The sequence below is a fragment of the Haliotis cracherodii genome, unplaced genomic scaffold (genome assembly GCF_022045235.1).
Source record: "Haliotis cracherodii isolate W230 unplaced genomic scaffold, xgHalCrac1.p SCAF_7, whole genome shotgun sequence".
NCBI lineage: Eukaryota > Metazoa > Mollusca > Gastropoda > Lepetellida > Haliotidae > Haliotis > Haliotis cracherodii.
The window spans coordinates 14,409,334-14,429,656 of record NW_027266330.1 but is presented as its reverse complement, the minus strand read 5'-3'; the positions used below and the strand labels follow the sequence as shown (position 1 = coordinate 14,429,656).

Below are 20,323 nucleotides of genomic sequence, written 5' to 3'. Positions count from 1 at the left end.
CAGACAGTTCAACAACCTTAAAACATGTCCATCTTTCCAAGATTTTGAAATATGGTAGTTTCGTTTGTAAATAACTTACTTCCAAGTGGAAACTTTGTAAATGTGTGGAGAGTGATCACATTTGTCCAGCAGTTAATCTTACAATAAACACTCGACCAGAAACTAGTAATTGGTAAATTAAGATCAATGCGCCTTAACGTGCCCACTCTGTTAGCATGTATCGACAGGGATCTGCAGCACTTTTATCCTTTTGTTTTAGTTATTGATTGTTCCCAACACAGTCCTATTCAGAAAGACAAGGGATCTAGCGGGACGTTGACAGCGCTTGCACCGACCTGTACGTTCAGACGACGCTTGGAGATGAATTCGAGCCCCCGCTTGACAATAAAACAAATAGCAACGCTCTATCAATCTTCGCCAAATGTGACATTTAGAATTATTTCTTTCATTTTCTGTGGGAATTCAACAATATATCAGCGGAAATTAAATGTACCTCCGCGCCCTCTCTTCCCTGTCACTTTATGGATGAAGTATTAACGTGCAAGTTTCATGGGTATACACAACTTGGCAGAATTAGACAGATCTTACAACATCGTTTATGCCAATGTCGTATTCAAAACATCGAAAACGGCGCACTTTAAGTCCTGTCTATCAATTTCAATGGCTGAAACGAAAATACAACGGAGGTGGAGATAGAGGCCCTACATACATGTGTATGGTCATGCTGGGGGTGATTTCCTCCAAAATTACACGCTTGATTGCACAAGCTCCAACCCTCCTAGCAAGCAAATCTCCGTTTATGGTCAAGTTAGTCTGCACACTTTCTCAGCAAAGCAAACCTATTCTTCGACCTTATTAATCCTTAGACCTTATCCTATCCACAATAATCTTTTCTTTTAAAAAAAATTTGTTCTCTTCTTTCTTTCAGCAACGGAAATGTGACAAAGGCCTTTTATATCACAAATTTGGTTTACTATTCTGTGCGAAAATGTGCGAAACATGCCATTTCTTCAATTGCGATTATTGTTCACGTTTCGTTACTTTCATTTCTTTTGTTGTGACACTTTCCTTTGTTTAAAATCTGGTGATCTGTGTGTAAACGGATGAAGCATCGATCGTATCTCCTTCGTTCCTGTTTGCCGTATCGCGAACCCAAATCGATCATAATTTGCCAACTCTGACAGTGACGATCGTTTTCGAGTTCTCATGGAGTGAATGAGTGAGTGAGTTGGTTTTAACGCCGCTTTTAACAGTATTCCAGTTATACTGCGGCGTGACAGCTTAATGTGGGAAGAAAGCCCGACTTGACGCAGGTCTCAGACGTTAACCACTTCGGTGAAACCCACGGGCACGGGTATGGTGCTGACAAACCTAGAAACATAATCGGGGCGAACCGTGATTCGAACCCACAGTCATAGGTTTCTGGCGTGCCCAAGGGACGCAATTCTGCACAGCGAATAGACGACTGGGCCACCAGTGCCCCCGAGTTTTCATGGAATATCTCAGAAGGTGAATTAGTAATTTCGGTGAACCCCTATAATGTATTATGGTATGCGTCCACACGAAATACATAAAAAGGTGAAAATATTTTTTTAAACATTCATTACTGTAAGTTATTACCCAAAACACGATTGTGTTATTTGAGAACAATCATCAGAGGGAGCCACCCTCTGTCCTAGACTGGTGTGCCTGTCCTAGAGCGCTTGCGCTCCTCGCCTGCAGCCGTTAGGGGCCGAAAGGCAGGGTACCAGTCTAGCTCCTTCCGACCTATTTCCCCATCCAGTATCCTGCGTTGAAACGTTGACCCATTTAACGGAATCTGCCTGTTGAGAGGGACGGGGACATACCACTATGCATATTACTATGCGTACTTGTTCTATGCTATCAACACATGATCACAGACACAATATCTATCATTGGAAGAAACAGTACTTTCCAAATATGCAAAAGACTCGGAATAACTGATCATTTAAAGTTTCCCAAAGTACAAAAACCGATCACCCACACTATATGTATAATTAAGAAATACAATCATTTTTCGTGTTTCAAAGAGGGGTTCCTCCTCTTCAAGACCATCGACAAATCTCCAGACAGTTCAACAACCTTAAAACATGTCCATCTTTCCAAGATTTTGAAATATGGTAGTTTCGTTTGTACATAACTTACTTCCAAGTGGAAACTTTGTAAATGTGTGGAGAGTGATCACATTTGTCCAGCAGTTAATCTTACAATAAACACTCGACCAGAAACTAGTAATTGGTAAATTAAGATCAATGCGCCTTAACGTGCCCACTCTGTTAGCATGTATCGACAGGGGTCTGCAGCACTTTTATCCTTTTGTTTTAGTTATTGATTGTTCCCAACACAGTCCTATTCAGAAAGACAAGGGATCTAGCGGGACGTTGACAGCGCTTGCACCGACCTGTACGTTCAGACGACGCTTGGAGATGAATTCGAGCCCCCGCTTGACAATAAAACAAATAGCAACGCTCTATCAATCTTCGCCAAATGTGACATTTAGAATTATTTCGTTCATTTTCTGTGGGAATTCAACAATATATCAGCGGAAATTAAATGTACCTCCGCGCCCTCTCTTCCCTGTCACTTTATGGATGAAGTATTAACGTGCAAGTTTCATGGGTATACACAACTTGGCAGAATTAGACAGATCTTACAACATCGTTTATGCCAATGTCGTATTCAAAACATCGAAAACGGCGCACTTTAAGTCCTGTCTATCAATTTCAATGGCTGAAACGAAAATACAACGGAGGTGGAGATAGAGGCCCTACATACATGTGTATGGTCATGCTGGGGGTGATTTCCTCCAAAATTACACGCTTGATTGCACAAGCTCCAACCCTCCTAGCAAGCAAATCTCCGATTATGGTAAAGTTAGTCTGCACACTTCCTCAGCAAAGCAAACCTATTCTTCGACCTTATTAATCCTTAGACCTTATCCTATCCACAATAATCTTTTCTTTTTAAAAAAAATTGTTCTCTTCTTTCTTTCAGCAACGGAAATGTGACAAAGGCCTTTTATATCACAAATTTGGTTTACTATTCTGTGCGAAAATGTGCGAAACATGCCATTTCTTCAATTGCGATTATTGTTCACGTTTCGTTACTTTCATTTCTTTTGTTGTGACACTTTCCTTTGTTTAAAATCTGGTGATCTGTGTGTAAACGGATGAAGCATCGATCGTATCTCCTTCGTTCCTGTTTGCCGTATCGCGAACCCAAATCGATCATAATTTGCCAACTCTGACAGTGACGATCGTTTTCGAGTTCTCATGGAGTGAATGAGTGAGTGAGTTGGTTTTAACGCCGCTTTTAACAGTATTCCAGTTATATTGCGGCGTGACAGCTTAATGTGGAAAGGAAGCCCGACGTGACGCAGGTCTCAGACGTTTACCACTTCGGTGAAACCCACGGGCACGGGTATGGTGCTGACAAACCTAGAAACATAATCGGGGCGAACCGGGATTCGAACCCACTGTCATAAGTTTCTGGCGTGCCCAAGGGACGCAATTCTGCACAGCGAATAGACGACTGGGCCACCAGTGCCCCCGAGTTTTCATGGAATATCTAAGAAAGTGAATTAGTAATTTAGGTGAACCCCTATAATGTATTATGGTATGCGTCCACACGAAATACTTAAAAAGGTGAAAATATTTTTTTAAACATTCATTACTGTAAATTATTACCCAAAACACGATTGTGTTATTTGAGAACAATCATAAGAGGGAGCCACCCTCTGTCCTAGACTGGTGTGCCTGTCCTAGAGCGCTTGCGCTCCTCGCCTGCAGCCGTTAGGGGCCGAAAGGCAGGGTACCAGTCTAGCTCCTTCCGACCTATTTCCCCATCCAGTATCCTGCGGTAAAACGTTGACCCATTTAACGGAATCTGCCTGTTGAGAGGGACGGGGACATACCACTATGCATATTACTATGCGGGAAACGTTCCGAGGTATTATCACTTTTGAAAACGTGAATAATTGACTTGTCAGCTACATTAGTTGTTTGTTTATTGTTTAACGCCTCACTCAGCAATATTCCAGCTCGTAAAATAATCGAGTCTTGACCAGACAATCCAGTGATTAACATCATGAGCATCGATCCACGCATTTGAGATCGATGCCATGCATCAACCAAGTCAGCGAGCCTGACCACCCGATTCCGTAAATCGTCCCTTACGACAAGCATAGTCGCCTTTTACGGCAAGCATGGCTTGCTGAAGATCTAGACCTGCTCTACTCCGGATCTTCACGGGTCGGCTTCATAAGTAAATAAGTAGCCATATTAGCATTAGGGAGGTGACTCATAGAGAAGTAGGGTTCATGGTTAAAAAATACCCGCACTCACAACATTTTGCGTTTCAATTTTAACAATTAGCATGTTTCCACTGATTTTGTTCATTATCAAATAATATTACAAGAATGTATAAAATACATTAAACAAGAGGCATCAGAAAGATAAGTTATCTTCCCGGCAGCTGTCTGTAAAGTAACCACTAGTAAATGTGCAATTCTCTATGTAATGAGTCAACAGTTGAATGTTCTTTAAGAAGCATACATTGTTTACCCACTGAATGGTTCGCGAATTCTGTCCCGGAAACGAACCCGTTCCCCAATAGTCTAGGTTCAACTTCTTTCCATAAAAATTGTAAAAAATAAAATTAGAAAACCCCCAAATATCAAAAGGCACCACTTCAGTACGTGCCTGATAGATTTGCCAAGTGTCGATCAAATACACTGAATGGTTTTGGAATTCTGCCTCTGAAACGAACCCCATCCCCAATTGAGTCTATGTCCAACTTCATTCCATAAAAATTTAAAAAAATTAGAATTAGAAAAAATCCCCAAATATCAAAAGGCACCACTTCAGTATGTGCCTGATAGCTTTGCCAGTTTCGATCAAATACACTGAATGGTTTTTGAATTCTGCCCCGGAAACGAACCCCATCCCCAATTGAGTCTTTGTCCAACTTCATTCTATAAAAAAATTAAAAAATAAAAATGAGAAAAATCCCCAAATATCAAAAGGCACCACTTCAGTATGTGCCTGATAGATTTGCCAAGTTTCGATCAAATACACTGAATGGTTTTCGAATTCTGCCCCGGAAACGAACCCCATTCCCAATTGAGTCTATGTCCAACTTCATTCCATAAAAATTAAAAAAAATTAAAATCAGAAAAATCCCCAAATATCAAAAGGCACCACTTCAGTATGTGCCTGATAGATTTGCCAAGTTTCGATCAAATACACTGAATTGTTTTCGAATTCTGCCCCAGAAACGAACCCCATCCCCAATTGAGTCTATGTCCAACTTCATTCTATACAAATTTAAAAAAAATAAAAATCAGAAAAAGCCCCAAATATCAAAAGGCACCACTTCATTATGTGCCTGATAGATTTGCCAAGTTTCGATCAAATACACTGAATGGTTTTTGAATTCTGCCCCGGAAACGAACCCCATCCCCAATTGAGTCTATGTCCAACTTCATTCCATAAAAATTAAAAAAAAATAAAATTAGAAAACCCCCAAATATCAAAAGGCACCACTTCAGTACGTGCCTGATAGATTTGCCAAGTGTCGATCAAATACACTGAATGGTTTTGGAATTCTGCCTCTGAAACGAACCCCATCCCCAATTGAGTCTTTGTCCAACTTCATTCTATAAAAAAATTAAAAAATAAAAATGAGAAAAATCCCCAAATATCAAAAGGCACCACTTCAGTATGTGCCTGATAGATTTGCCAAGTTTCGATCAAATACACTGAATGGTTTTCGAATTCTGCCCCGGAAACGAACCCCATTCCCAATTGAGTCTATGTCCAACTTCATTCCATAAAAATTAAAAAAAATAAAAATCAGAAAAATCCCCAAATATCAAAAGGCACCACTTCAGTATGTGCCTGATAGATTTGCCAAGTTTCGATCAAATACACTGAATGGTTTTCGAATTCTGCCTCTGAAACGAACCCCATCCCCAATTGAGTCTATGTCCAACTTCATTCTATACAAATTTAAAAAAAATAAAAATCAGAAAAAGCCCCAAATATCAAAAGGCACCACTTCATTATGTGCCTGATAGATTTGCCAAGTTTCGATCAAATACACTGAATGGTTTTTGAATTCTGCCCCGGAAACGAACCCCATCCCCAATTGAGTCTATGTCCAACTTCATTCCATAAAAATTTTAAAAAATTAAAATTAGAAAAATCCCCAAATATCAAAAGGCACCATTCCAGTATGTGCCTGATAGATTTGCCAAGTTTCGATCAAATACACTGAATGGTTTTTGAATTCTGCCTCTGAAACGAACCCCATCCTCAATTGAGTCTATGTCCAACTTCATTCCATAAAAATTTAAAAAAATAAAAATGAGAAAAATCCCCAACTATCAAAAGGCACCACTTCAGTATGTGCCTGATAGCTTTGCCAAATTTCGATCAAATACACTGAATGGTTTTCGAATTCTGCCGCGGAAACGAACCCCATCCCCAATTGAGTCTATGTCCAACTTCATTCCATAAAAATTTAAAAAAAATAAAATGAGAAAAATCCCCAAATATCAAAAGGCACCACTTCAGTATGTGCCTGATAGATTTGCCAAGTTTCGATCAAATACACCGAATGGTTTTGGAATTGTGCCCCGGAAAAGAACATGATTACGGACGGACAGACGGACGGACTGACAGACTGGCTGATCGCTATATCATGATCATTATATGCCAGGGGGGATAAAAAAATAATTATTAAAAATATTTACAACTTTGCCAAGTTATTTAACTGATCAGGCGGTGGTGTAGCCTAGTGGTTAAAGCGTTCGCTCGACACGCCGAATACCCGGGTTCGATTCCCCACATGGGTATAGTATGTGAAGCCCATTTCCGGTGTCCCCCGTCGTGATATTGCTGGAATATTTCTAAAAGTAATACCCATGTTAAATCAAGGTTACTCGACACGCCCTCACTAGCCACACTCTTGACATACATCGTTGTTGTTGCTAAAAGTGTTTTAAAGGTCGCCTTCTGTTTCAGCAATTTCGGCTCACTTTCCCTTCTTTGGACTCATGTGTGTGAGTAGGGTACAGATGTCTATTGGGAGTTTTAGTATTGAAAACATATCTGTGTTTGTATTGATATGATTTCATATTTTATTTCTGGAAATAGAATTTCTGTGGCTGCTCTTTTGAAAAACGTTCGAGTGGCTGACCATCTCTCTTTTCGAGGCGTGAGATGGTTACTTCAGCTTTCCTTTCATTTGACCATGTGTATGGCTCCGGGGTTGAATCACACATACACAGAATCGATACCGGTATTACATACACAAAACAGGTTTCCGCACAACTTATGACACGATCGCGTGAATAATGTACCCTGCGGATGGTAATCCCCAATCAGCTTGCAGGCCTAGACCGTGCTAGTTAAGCCACACCTCCTGGCTAGCGCTTTAAAGTTTCGTGTGGGTTGTACAATTACAGACCTAAAAATGCTCTTTTAATTAACCCAACAACGCTAAGTTTACATTTTCACAACATTTAAACGGGACTCGTATTGTTTGTTTGTTGTTTCACACAACGTTCAGCAATATTCCAGCAATATGACGGCGGTCTGTAAATAACCGGGTGTGGACCAGACTATCGAGTGATCGATATGAGAATCAATCCACGCAATTGGGATAGGATGACATGCATCAACAAAGTCCACGAAGCACCCGATCCCGTTAGTCGCCTTTTACAAGAATAGTCGCCTTTTACGGCAAGCACGGGTTGCTGAAGACCTTTTCTCCCCCGGATCCTCACGGGTAGCATCGTATTGTAATCATACTTAACTTACTACATAATAATTGCATTTTGGATAATTTGCGGGTGCTATTTAGTATATTATATTGTAAGTCGTGTTGACAATTGGGATTGCAATGAGGTCATGATTGAAATTGAAAGAATCTTGTTAAATACTATAGTCAACATTATTCCAGTTATGTTACGGCGGCTTGTAAATGATCGAGTCTGGACCAGACAAACCCGTGACTGAAAAACATTGGCCACCACCTTCGGCGCCACTAAGACACGAAACCATACTGCTTGACTACACGATACAATGTAATCCCCTCTCACGAAATGGAGTAAAGGTATTGGACGTACTGCACTCCCATTCAATTTTTGTTTGAAATATTACGAGGCATCTTTAACGATGTTACATAGATGTAAAACTGTCCTACAACGACCAACAAGACAAAACATAATTGCCATTTGCATCGCTTCATCCTAGAGCTAGACGGGCTTAAACTGTGTCCCAAAACACCCCAGCTGCGTTGTGAACACAAAAACATACATGTAAAAATCCTTAAGAATTTATGTCAATAAGTGGAATAAGATCATGTCACGCAGACCCTGTGCAGTGCGTATAGATTTCAAAATGTCAGCAGAACTGTTTTTTATCGATACTACCTTAACAAAGATGCCATATTGCTTCAGGTTCTTCGTGTCTATTGGTGGAAGCAACACTCTCATTTAACCCACACTACTCAATTTCACAATCTAAGCCTTATCATTCACAGGGATATGTCATCCAGCAAAGACAGCTGAGTGGCAATTCTGTCTAAATTGAACACCTGGTGTCATGAGTTTTATTGCAGAAGCTCATGTGTATTGCCGTTTCGTGACTTCATTTCCGCGATTGAGACAGGCCAGGAGACAGCCGTACTCGTCAGTATACGGAGTTTCATGATTCCATTGACGTTATTTCAGTGTAGGGAAACTAGTTGTCACGATATCTATTCCAATTTTTCTCGACATCGAAGTGTATTTTTTTACAACATAGAATTTGTTTTGTTTGCTTGTTGTTTAACGCCACAATATTCCAGGTATACGACGTCGGTTTGTAAAATAATCCAGTAATTGACATAATGAACATGTATCAACCAAGTCACCGAGCCTGACCACGCGATACAGTTAGTTGCCTTTGACGACAAGCATAGTAAATATTGAAGAATCGACTTTCAATTTGTTTGAGTTCATTGGAGTATGAACCTTCATATAATGAGGGCCAAACTGTATGAACGCCGTAGATTATACTTTTTTATTACAATTTCTTACCTCAAAGGATGTAGGCCAAGATCTATACACAATATTATTTAGTATGTTTGACTTCTTTGACTTCTTGTTTACACTGACAGCCATACAACAACCAACAACCGCGGAATAAAATAGTCCCTCTAAAAGAGAGATGACATGAGCGTATGGATGCACAACTCGCTCTTCAGAAACATTTGCTCGACACATGTATTCAAGTACTTTCACCATAAGATGAGAAAGGTCTGTAAAGATTTGTTTGTCTGTTTGCTGTTCAACATCAACCAAGTCAGCGAGCCTGACCACCCGATGCCTTTAGTCGCCTTTTACGGCAACTATGGGTTGCTGAAGACCTATTCTACCCCGGATCTTCACGGGTCGGTCTGTAAAGAACTACCTCAGTAAGTCAGTCACAATGACAGCGCGTTGTAATACATTGACATCAAGTACAAGACGTCAAAATGGCCGACACGATAAACGTGACGGGAGATATTTCGAGAGTTGCTAATGAACCTGTGGCGGTTACATGTTTTAATCATCATTGATTAATTGGCCGATCATTGAAAGATGATTAAAGATGTGTCAAACAGCCACAAAGCTAAACTCATAGATGGCTGTAGACTATCACTGTCAGCATAGACACGGATCGAGACGCTACCACGATAAGGAAGAGAATATATGGATGCCAACTTCTTTATAATGAGGAACACAACGTTTCGGAGTATATGCTTACTCCTTTATCAGGTGCCTTCATCATTCACCTGATGAAGGAGTAGGCATTTACTACGAAACGTTGTGTTCCTCATAATAAAGAAGTTGACATCCATATATTCTCTTCCTTATGTGAAACACTTCTAAATGCCTTTCAAAGACCTGGTACGACGATAGTTTGGATGTGCATTTCTTCGTTTCGGTCGTAGCGAGGATATTCGCAAACGATAATGCAGTCAAACTCTCTGACGTTTCTCAATGTATGCAAAAACGCTGAGTTCAAGATTAATGGCTCTAATTATATAAATGATCAGAAACAAAGCTTATGTATTCGTGCTAGGGATTTCTCAGGGATTTCCCCAGGAATGTGGAAGTAGTCCGTCAGTGTTTGTAACGTCAATTCAAGAACACAGTCTCGTGAAAAACGTACACTTATGAACGTCAATTTCGCGGTCAGGTGACCGACCGACCGTCCTCTCGTCCTATTGAAAAGCCGTATGTCGTGTAAACTTCAAATTAAAAAAATATTACTTATTGAGCGTACGGCGCGATATATACATTGTATTTATGTTGCCAAATTTGGTGTCGCATCATATGCACGAAACATATTTGCGTGTTACATTTTGTACCAGTCAGTAAGATCCGGGGTAGAATAGGTCACCAGCAACCTATGCTTGCCGTGAAAGGCGACTATGCTTGTCGTAAGAGGCGACTAACGGGATCGGGTGGTCAGGCTCGCCGACTTGGTTGATGCATGTCATCGATCCCAATTGCGTGGGATCGATCTTCATGATATCAATCATTAGATTGTCTGGTCCAGACTCGTTTATTTACAGACCGCCGTCATATAGCTGGAATATTGCCGAGTGCGGCCTTAAACAAAAAAACTACCAAACAAACAAAAGAAGTGCATGTACAATTGAACAATCAGCAATATAACAACTTTATAACAAGGCCCTATCAAGTTTCGAGTCTGGTCGGGTACACCAGCGGTCACCAAGAACTACGTGAAACAATTATTTGTTTATTTGAAATTGGAATCGTATTTTATCCTGTCGTTGGATCCAACATGCATTCCAGTAACCAAATATCGATAAATACAATCAGGCAGTGACTGCCCCATCATGCAATTCAGTAACAAATATCGATTGATACATTCTAGCACGTGTCTTCAATTTGCTGCCAAAGGAGCGTTGACAAATATATAAGGCCAGGTCCCTGTTTATATGTCTACACGTTAATTCAATCTGCAACTGACTTTCCAATAGTTGTGTTGTACACCCCGCATGCTGTACACGGGGCAAGTAACAGTGATCAACACTCAACTTGCGTGTGGAGAAGCAGCATATAAGGTAAGGGGCATAGAAACTATTGACAGAGCAAGGATCGCGAGACCTTGCTAAAGGCGAGAGAACACTTGATGAGCTGATACAGTTGGTGCATCCTTATCTTCGATTTCATGACGCCGGAGAAACGATTTTCGAGACCTAAGAGCGTGGAAGTGCCATGAAAACATTTAGGAGGGCGCAAATAGCGAACAAGAGCTTAGGCTAGGTTAGTGTAATTTTCGAGTGAGAAAAAATGCACCTCTTCTTCACGATTTTAACAAATTATTGTATATCATGTGTGTTAAAAAATATAAGATGAGGTTTGTGAGTTTATTGCATCCTGTTTTTGTATCAAATGCACATTTTATCTCAGAAGGTTGAAGGAAGAAATAGATGGAAGTTTTCCGAAGTGTCTGTTTCTGTTATATATATATATATAGAGAGAAAGGGACTCTGATTTCACGCCATCAAAATGACTCCACAACGTTTTGCGAACACGCTTTCAACATGGACACTTTTCGTTTAAAATTACTATTGTTAAATGTGATTATGTGCACAATAGTAATACGAAAGAATCGGATGTTCTCGAACTTCCTTTAAGTAGTATATATCCAACCGTCTCTTGCAATTTGATTAACAAGCCACTGTCATAAATATTCTGCCCGGCAGACTTTGGACCCGTCAAACCAGCGATTAAAAACGCAAGTAATGATCCATATCTTCGAGGCAGGATTTCACAGCCGAAGACCTGGGTTCGATTCCCGACATTGGTACAATGTGTGAAGCCCCTTTCTGATGTCCCCCACCATGATATTGCTGCAATATTGCTACCAGCGGGGTAAAACTATACTCACTCACTCACGCTTGTCGTAAAAGGCGACTAACGAGATCGGGTGGTCAGGCTCGCTGACTTGGTTGAAATATGTCATCGATCCCAATTGCGTTGATCGATGCTCATGATATCAATCACTGGATTGTCTGGTCCAGACTCGCTTATTTACAGACCGCCGTCATATGGCTGGAATATTGCTGAGTGCGGCGTTAAACAACCAACCAACCAACCACTTCAGCCACGTCACTGAGCCAGACAATCCAAACGTCTTTCGTCGCCACGTACAGGGTTCTGGAGACGTATTCTGATACAATGACATTTTCCTCTCACTACCCCGTGTATTATGTATATTCAGAACCGATCTCCACAAATATAAAAACAAACGTGTCCTTAAATAAGAAATGCAATTTCTAATTATCTTGAGGTGTCAGAAGCGATTTCGTCATTAGTTCCTCAAAGCTCTAAACTCAAAACATACCATGGCCACAAGCACATCCAGTCCAATACACACGAACAACTTCATAAGTGACTTACCAAATCCAACATTTACTGCTAGTGCCAACATGGAAACCATTCGTTATTATTAATACAAAATATGGCTTGGTGGGTCATATAACTACAGAATTCAGAGTGACCTTGACCTTCATGATGAAACTTTCAACTTAAAGTATCATGATTGTTCAAGTAAAGGTAAATGAGAAACTGGCAATGAATAATGTACCTACTTTCACAATCGCATCAAAGACGGCCTTGAACTGAACAGGCCACTAATATGTGATAGGGTAGGATTTGACAACATGTACTCTGATGTCAAGATTCATACTTGCAGACTGTCGATGATGTACCATGTTTATGAGAGAGTTTAACATTGACCATGACCTTTGACTTATCTAGACCCAAACCTTTTCAAAGCGTGTCCACATCCGAGAAAAAGAAAACCACATGTGATATGATGAAAGAAGCCATACATGTATTATCTACTTCGTGACCATGACCTTTTGACCTTCTCAAGATATTTGCCAAAAGAAATTTCCATGTCCTTGTGAATACGTCCATAGCAGTGTAGCCTCTTATTTCAATAATCAGGAACAGGAGGACAATCGCCGATGGCAGCTAGTGGCGGTCAAACAAACCAAACCGGGACTGAATATAAAAAGTATACCTTTAGGTTTTCTATTTTCCTTGCCGGATCTTCATTGAAGACTTCCATAGTAAGCATGTGTATATTTTCCTTGTCCATTCGAACGGCCAGATCATCGACAAGCTGCAACAGCAATATGTAAATGGTATTAATATGTCGGGTCAGCTGATATTCTGGAAGAGGTCTCTTTTGTTGTTAAACTGAATTTGTCACATATATTTACACACAAGATACTTCACATTTGCTGCTCGTGATCGAGTATCGTGGGTTCGCCGTCTTGTTCATCACTACTGGAATCATGATCGTAACTATGATAATAGTAAACATTATTTTTATTATCATTATTATTTACAGATCAAAAGGAAGCGCTCCCTTGTCAAACCCACCCAGAACTTTTCGGAGAATGTGAAGACTCCCCAACACTGCAACCTTCTGCATTATCCACATTGTCAGAAGGGCTGAAGTGGATTCCTGGTAGCAAACCCGGGTACTCTCCCAATGTCAGTCAACAGATTGGGAGGTACTAAACCTAAGGCACTGAGATCAATGGGGAGTCGGACAACTTAGTACTTGAGATGCAAGCGTGACATTTCGAAAGGGAGGCCCGCATATTTGCCATGTTTTTCTGAATTTGTCAATCAGATTGGTGTCAAAAGGGAGAGAAAATTCAATACTATAAATGATTTCATTGGATTTTTCAAAAAAGGATAAGGTCAGGTGTGTTGGCCTGGATACATCTGAGGCTGTAAACGGGCCTATTCCAAAGAATTTTGTATTTATCATTTTCTATGACGCCCTCTACATATTCGGGTCCATCTTCCCGAGGAAAGAGAGTTAACTGACTTTAAAAGTCCAGTTTCCACCATTGCCGAACTAGTCTGGAATTCCTGGGCTCGATCGTAGAGCCACCAGTGGCTATTACCATTTATGTCCTTTCTATGCCTCTCCTATTGACAAATCAGATTCAACCTCTCGTACCACTTGCATTTGCTTCAAACAAAACGGTGGCGCCCAGTCAAGACGATCTGATTGATAATCAAGATCTATATTGCGATACAACGAGTCTTACATCGCGAAGTGCATCAAATCACATGAGCACATTGATTAAAAGCATGAAAAGATTTAGAAAATATCTGTTGACAACGAGTTAGCGGTGCACATGCTTTGCAGATCCTGCAGTGCACCGAAATCTGCATGACACTTTACGAACCGGATTTCGGTGCGCGATTTTGATTGGACTGTGCATAGACTCGTTAGCCAAAATGTAACACCCTAATATCAGCCTAGTTCGGCAAGGGTGGAAACTGGACTTTTATAGTCAGTTAACTCACAGAAAGCCGTCTGTTTCACGTTTCAGGCCAGACGACTTCATCCAAGCTAAGGATGCAGGGATGCTGATCTTCTCAACACACTGCACATAAACTCTATACAGTGGTCGTTCAGATAGCCTCTCCTTGAAAAACTGAGTCTAGGCCGATTTGAGATGGCACTTCACTTGGTTGACTCTCATTTCTGTACCATCCTTGGCTCGTGTATGAAAACTGTGGAATGCCTTGTTTTCATCATGAGTCTTGACATGCTTCACAAGAGGATCATCAGACATATAAATGTGTGCAAAAGTGTACAAAACAATTTCATCATAAAGAGCCCCGACGTTAATGAAACCACGCCCTCCCATTATTATTATTATTATTATTATTATTATTATTATAATAACGGAATTGATTATATTCCAATATACAAGCTTTACTTAGAACTCATGCATATTACTCGTACGCACGAGTACAGGGCATGTGATTGAGACAACGGGGCCGCGGGTGGCCGACTGTACTGGGGTGTTCAAATCCAAAATCACAATCCTTGGTTGCAATTGATACCCTGCCCCTGTGTTCACCAAAGTACCAAACATCTACAACCTGCGTCTGTCACTTTGACCTGCCTCGCCTTTCTATGATTGAAAATACTCTTTTAACAGCGGTATATGGACATGATGTCAGTCACTGGATTGTCTGGCCCAGAGTCGATTATTAACGGACCGCCGTTATATAGCTTGAATGTTGCGGCGTTAAACAACAGACAATCAACCAATCCATCTAATAGCATTATGACCCACGATCAATGCTTGTGACAACTCTCTCAACTAGGCTGTAGAGATCATTTCCCGGTGTTGCTTTATAGCGTGAGAATATATAATGCTTTCGTAACAAATAATAAAAAATCCATGGCCTAGTAGTAATGTGCGTGACAATACCTGACAGTGGGACTAACTTAACTGTCCACATTTGTGACAAAGAATTGATTTTTATCTATAGCCCACTAATGGTGCCAATAACGTTCATTCCCCACCGCCCCCATCCTCTTATGAACCCCCAATGACCCCAAGACACCTTATCATAAATATACACTTTATCTACTTCACAGTCTTTTGCCGTTTACTTTATCATCTGGAACTGCACCCCTCATCATCATCCCACCCTGACCCCACTGAAGATAAAGTTTCAACATGCGACCCTCTTCCGACTTAAGTTAGGAATTCGTAACTGGCCAGTGTAAAATATAGAGAGCCAAACTAGAAAATTAGTAAATGTACATGCAAGATCGGTTATATTTAGACAGCAATGGCGCCTCAGAGTTGAACACCTAGTTCTCTTAACATAGCGACGCTATATTAAAGGAAGTTCCAGCGCCTCGGGGAAAAGAAGGCATTCTTGTCCAACCAGCTTGAGAAGTACAAAAAGAGGCTGGTACACAAATGCCTCATACACAAAAGCTAAGACAGTATGTCTTGCAGATCGATTCTCATGATTGCTACAACAGAATCTTCAAAATTACACGCGATAGTTCCGAGTGAGCCCTGGAGGTATCGGCCAGGCAATTGGGTCGGGTGTAGCTGTACCAATATTAAGGAGGTAATTTCCAATAAATCCTTTCGGATGTAAAGTCAATCCGAGCCAGCAGCATGTACAGTGTAGCATTAGAGGAGCAAAAGGTGCATTAAAGTGTTTTAAGAGATGTACATTTTTCTTTAAAGTGGCTCTTGCATGATTTTGGTAAGATAACTTTCTCACATCAAATGGCTTCATTCATTGTTAAAATGTCATCAGTTTTCATCTGGGGTATTTAAATCAAGATTGATAGCTTCGGATTTTCAGATTAAAAAGTTAGAACACTAGTCCGACTCTTGACTCTCGATTGCGCCCGTCGGCGACCTGTGGCGTGTCGTTTTTCGTCAAGTCAATTTATGAAATTCAATCCAGCGAAACAGTAGTGTGAAAAAGTATTTCATTCTCGTTGAAAACCTGATGTATCTTCTTTGCGCTGAGGGGAATAAAGTTGGCTTAGTGATTTCATCTTCACTAATTCTGAATCCTTTCATGACAATGTTTCGGTATAGATGCTGATACTTTCCTAAAACATAAGAATGTTCCAACTTTAATCTATTTTTTTTTTCTGGCAGGTGGTGTTTAATGATTCAACCTCAGTTCACTTGCTTGATAAAGTTTGTTTGTTGTTTAACGCTGCAATGAGTAATTGTCGAGCTATGTGACGGCGGTCTGTAAATGAAAGGTTGGAAAGCAAAACAGCCTAAGTCCTACTTAGGACAAGTAGGACTTAGGCTGTTTTGCTTTCCAACCCTTCAAATAATCGAGTATCGATCTACGCAATTGGGATACGAAGACATGCATCAATCGAGTCACCGAGCCTGACCACCCGATCCTCTTACGAGACGCATGTGCGGCTGAAGATCATTTCTAACACGGATGTCGATTATTTACAGACCGCCGTCATATAGCTGAAATATTGCTGAGTGCGGCGTTAAACAACAAACCAACCAACCAATCTAACCCGGATGTTCACGGGTTGCTTGATAAAGGCACCAGCATCTGTACCGACATGGACCCGTGAAGACCTGGGGTAGAATAGGCAACCAATGCTTGCCGTTAAAGGCGACTATGCTTGAACATCCATTTGTCCATCTTCTGCTTAATTCAAGATATTGAAACTAGCGTGAGGTGTGAAACTGAGACCTCGTTTCTGTGTAGACAGGCTAATAATTGTTTAGTAAATTGATATACATAATGAAATTGAACTTGCAGACATACAAAGTGGGGCAGAGGGATTTGAATCAAGTTTGCCACAACTGGCAATCAGCCTGAGCTAAGTTCCGCTATATTTGTGACAACGCCACTTTCAAAACTGATCAAGCTATTTCATAATTTAGTTACCACAGAACCAAACTTACACAAGCTTTCACAACAAGGACAATACATTCCTGCGGGGGAATAAATTGTCCAAACACATAAGTATGCAAATTACTAGTATGTGAGTAGCGTGTGCTATCGGTGGAGCAGGGCAGGCTTACCCTTGACGCGAACACCTGGTGTAATCACTGAATTTCAGTGATCCTTTGATATTTATTTTCATGACCACTTTGGCTTTTACGCCTAATGGAATATGTTTCGGCAGATAATCGCGACTGAATATTCTGTTTGTAAGTGGATGGTGTGGTTAGTGTACGCAATTGGCACTTTCCAGAGCTTGGTGTTACATACAGTCTAAAGCCGCGATCCTGTTACGACTGGTACTTACAGATGAAAATATTTTGTATGATTGATGTATGGTTGCAATTTTCTTCCATCCCATCTTCTTAATGAATGCTATTCTAGCTGGATTGATGGATTCCTCGGGCACTGACAGACGGAAGAAGTACGGGTATAGCTGCTTGTTGGACAGCAGAGGGGAGTTGGACAGATAGGAAATCTGAAACATACAAACATTAGCATCACATGACAGAAACTAGGAAATGACATCATGAGTGTCGTGATTTGGTTTTGTTTTGTTTGTGTTGTAACGCCGCACTCAGCAATATTCCAGCTATATACGGCGGTCTGTAAATAATCGTTCGGACCAGACAATCCAGTGACTGACATCATGAACATCGAACTTCACAAATGGGAGACGATTGGGATATGATCAACGAAGTGAGCAGGCCAGACCCCCCGATCCCGTTAGTCGCCTCTTACAAGCTGGAGATCAATTCTAACCCGGGTCTTCACGGGTTGAATGTGGTGAATGTGGTGATTGGTTGGTTTGTTTGTCGTTTAACACCGCACTCAGCAATATTCCAGCTATATGACGGCGGTCTGTAAATAATCGAGTCTGGACCAGACAATCCAGTGATTGATATCATGAGCATCGATCAACGCAATTGGGATCGATGACATGTTTCAACCAAGTCACCGAGCCTGACCACCCGATCTCGTTAGTCGCCTTTAACGACAGGCATAGTTACCTTTAACGGCAAGCATGGGTTGCTGAAGACCTATTCTACCCCGGAATCTTCACGAATGTGGTGAAGACTATGGTAATATGGCGATATAATACAACAAACGGTGTGCTTTCAAAAAACAAACAAACAACAACCACACGCCATGTAAAAAACAATCTGAAGGAACAATGCAACCTACACCACTCAAAAGGTTGCGACACAATCGTTATAGTTATTGAATAGGTCTTTTCGAAGTGACCGCCTCCGTAGTCTAGTAGACAGAGCATCTGCCAAGAGAGCGGAAGGTTGTGGGTTCGATCTCCGGTCGCTTCACGATCATGTCAAACGACGTTAAAAGGTGATACTTGCTTTTTACTCAGCCTGGCGCTCGGCATTGAGGGTTAAAACAAAGACTGGTCGGCTCGGAGTCAATATACTGTGTCAGAGTAGGGTATCCATGTCATACTATGGCATGGTGCCTCAGTGGGGTGGCACTAAACAACCGGCTCAAGTCCAGTCTAGTACAAGCAGGAACGCACGCACACACACGCACACAAATACACACGAGCATTCACTTCTGTCTCTATATAAGTGCAATAATATTGAACGGCACGTCAAACCCAAATTTACCTCACCTGTTCTCGAAGCGGACAGTCTCAATAAAAATGATTTCACATTCGGTTCAAAATCTGATAAACCAAACCCACCATGACAGAGAGTGTTCAGTTATTGCCAATGATCCTAAGAATTTCAGTTAATGATCGTTATTTTCAATAATGTTATCCAAAATATATATCTTTTACGTAAAATATACTTCATCAAGTACTCGTGAAGATACGGTGCAGAAGTGGTCTTCTGGCAACCGTCCTTTATTGTGGCTGCTAGATATCTTGTATCAGATTCCAATTCCAGATGTGACTGGGGCCTTTGATTTGTCGGGACCATATCTGTATTCGTTGATTTCCTCATACATTTGTGACCTATGAAGATCCGATTAGAATCGGTCTACAGCAACCCATACTTGCCGTTATAGGCGACGTTGCTTGTCGTAAGAGGCGAGTAACGGGATCAGGTGGTCAGACTCGCTAGCTTGGTTAATGCAGGTCATCGATCTCAATTGCGTGATGCTCATGATGTCAATCACTGGATTATCTGGTCCAGACTCGAATATCTACAGACCGCCGTCATATAGCTGTAATGTTGCTGAGTGCGGCGTTAAACAACAAACCAAAAACCAAAAGTTCACGGAAGAAGACATGAGAATTCAATAAAGATAAGATCTTAGAACACACGATGACACTGTAACTTAAAAAATGAATCGAATTTCGAAATGGAACAGAATTCATGTAAGGAATGATAAGAAAAGAGTAATGTGCTGAATTATCCGAAAAATCCTTCTCGTTGCAATATGTCTCATTTGATTTACAGGCCATTTTCAATCAATCATTAATAATTTTAGATAAATTACTTTCTCACGGTGCCATTTATCAAATCAATGTTACAATACAAGTTCCAGAATTATATTTGAGCACTGGGAATCTTCACACATTATAAAGTCCCACTCATTATAATTTGTCTGAGAACACGCAAAATCTCATCAGCCCTTTTGGTTCAGATCACTCAGTGTGTATTAGAGCTGCCACCACACTTATGTTTTAACGGCCACTTCCTTTCAAGTCAGCTGGTTCAAGCAGGCCGTTGCTATTTGTAAACCATTACTACGGCAGATGCGTCCACTGGGGGTGAATAGCCTGATCGAGTTACACCCTGACATATGACTCGCACAATTAGATGCTCTCTGGGGTATAATTATGTATGATTGATGTTTTCCCTACAGGCTGTGAAATTATATGAATCTGCCGTGAGACTAACGAACTCGGTAGGACCGAATTGTTTGAATGAATACACCGCCATGTACACGAAACATTTATATTACATCGTACAGGATAGGTCTAGAATA

The 20,323-nt window shown here is 40.9% G+C and overlaps 1 protein-coding gene across 1 annotated transcript in view; it reads right to left on the bottom strand.

Moving 5' to 3' along the window:
• The window catches only part of LOC139448455 (gamma-aminobutyric acid type B receptor subunit 1-like), a 76,016-nt gene that overhangs the window by 31,012 nt on the left and 24,681 nt on the right, over nucleotides 1-20,323 (bottom strand). Inside the window, exons 3-4 of the mRNA XM_071230005.1 lie at nucleotides 17,685-17,855; nucleotides 13,116-13,217 (exon numbers count right to left, since the gene is read on the bottom strand). Coding sequence (XP_071086106.1) covers nucleotides 13,116-13,217; nucleotides 17,685-17,855 — 273 coding nt within the window. The remainder of the gene's footprint in view (nucleotides 1-13,115; nucleotides 13,218-17,684; nucleotides 17,856-20,323) is intronic.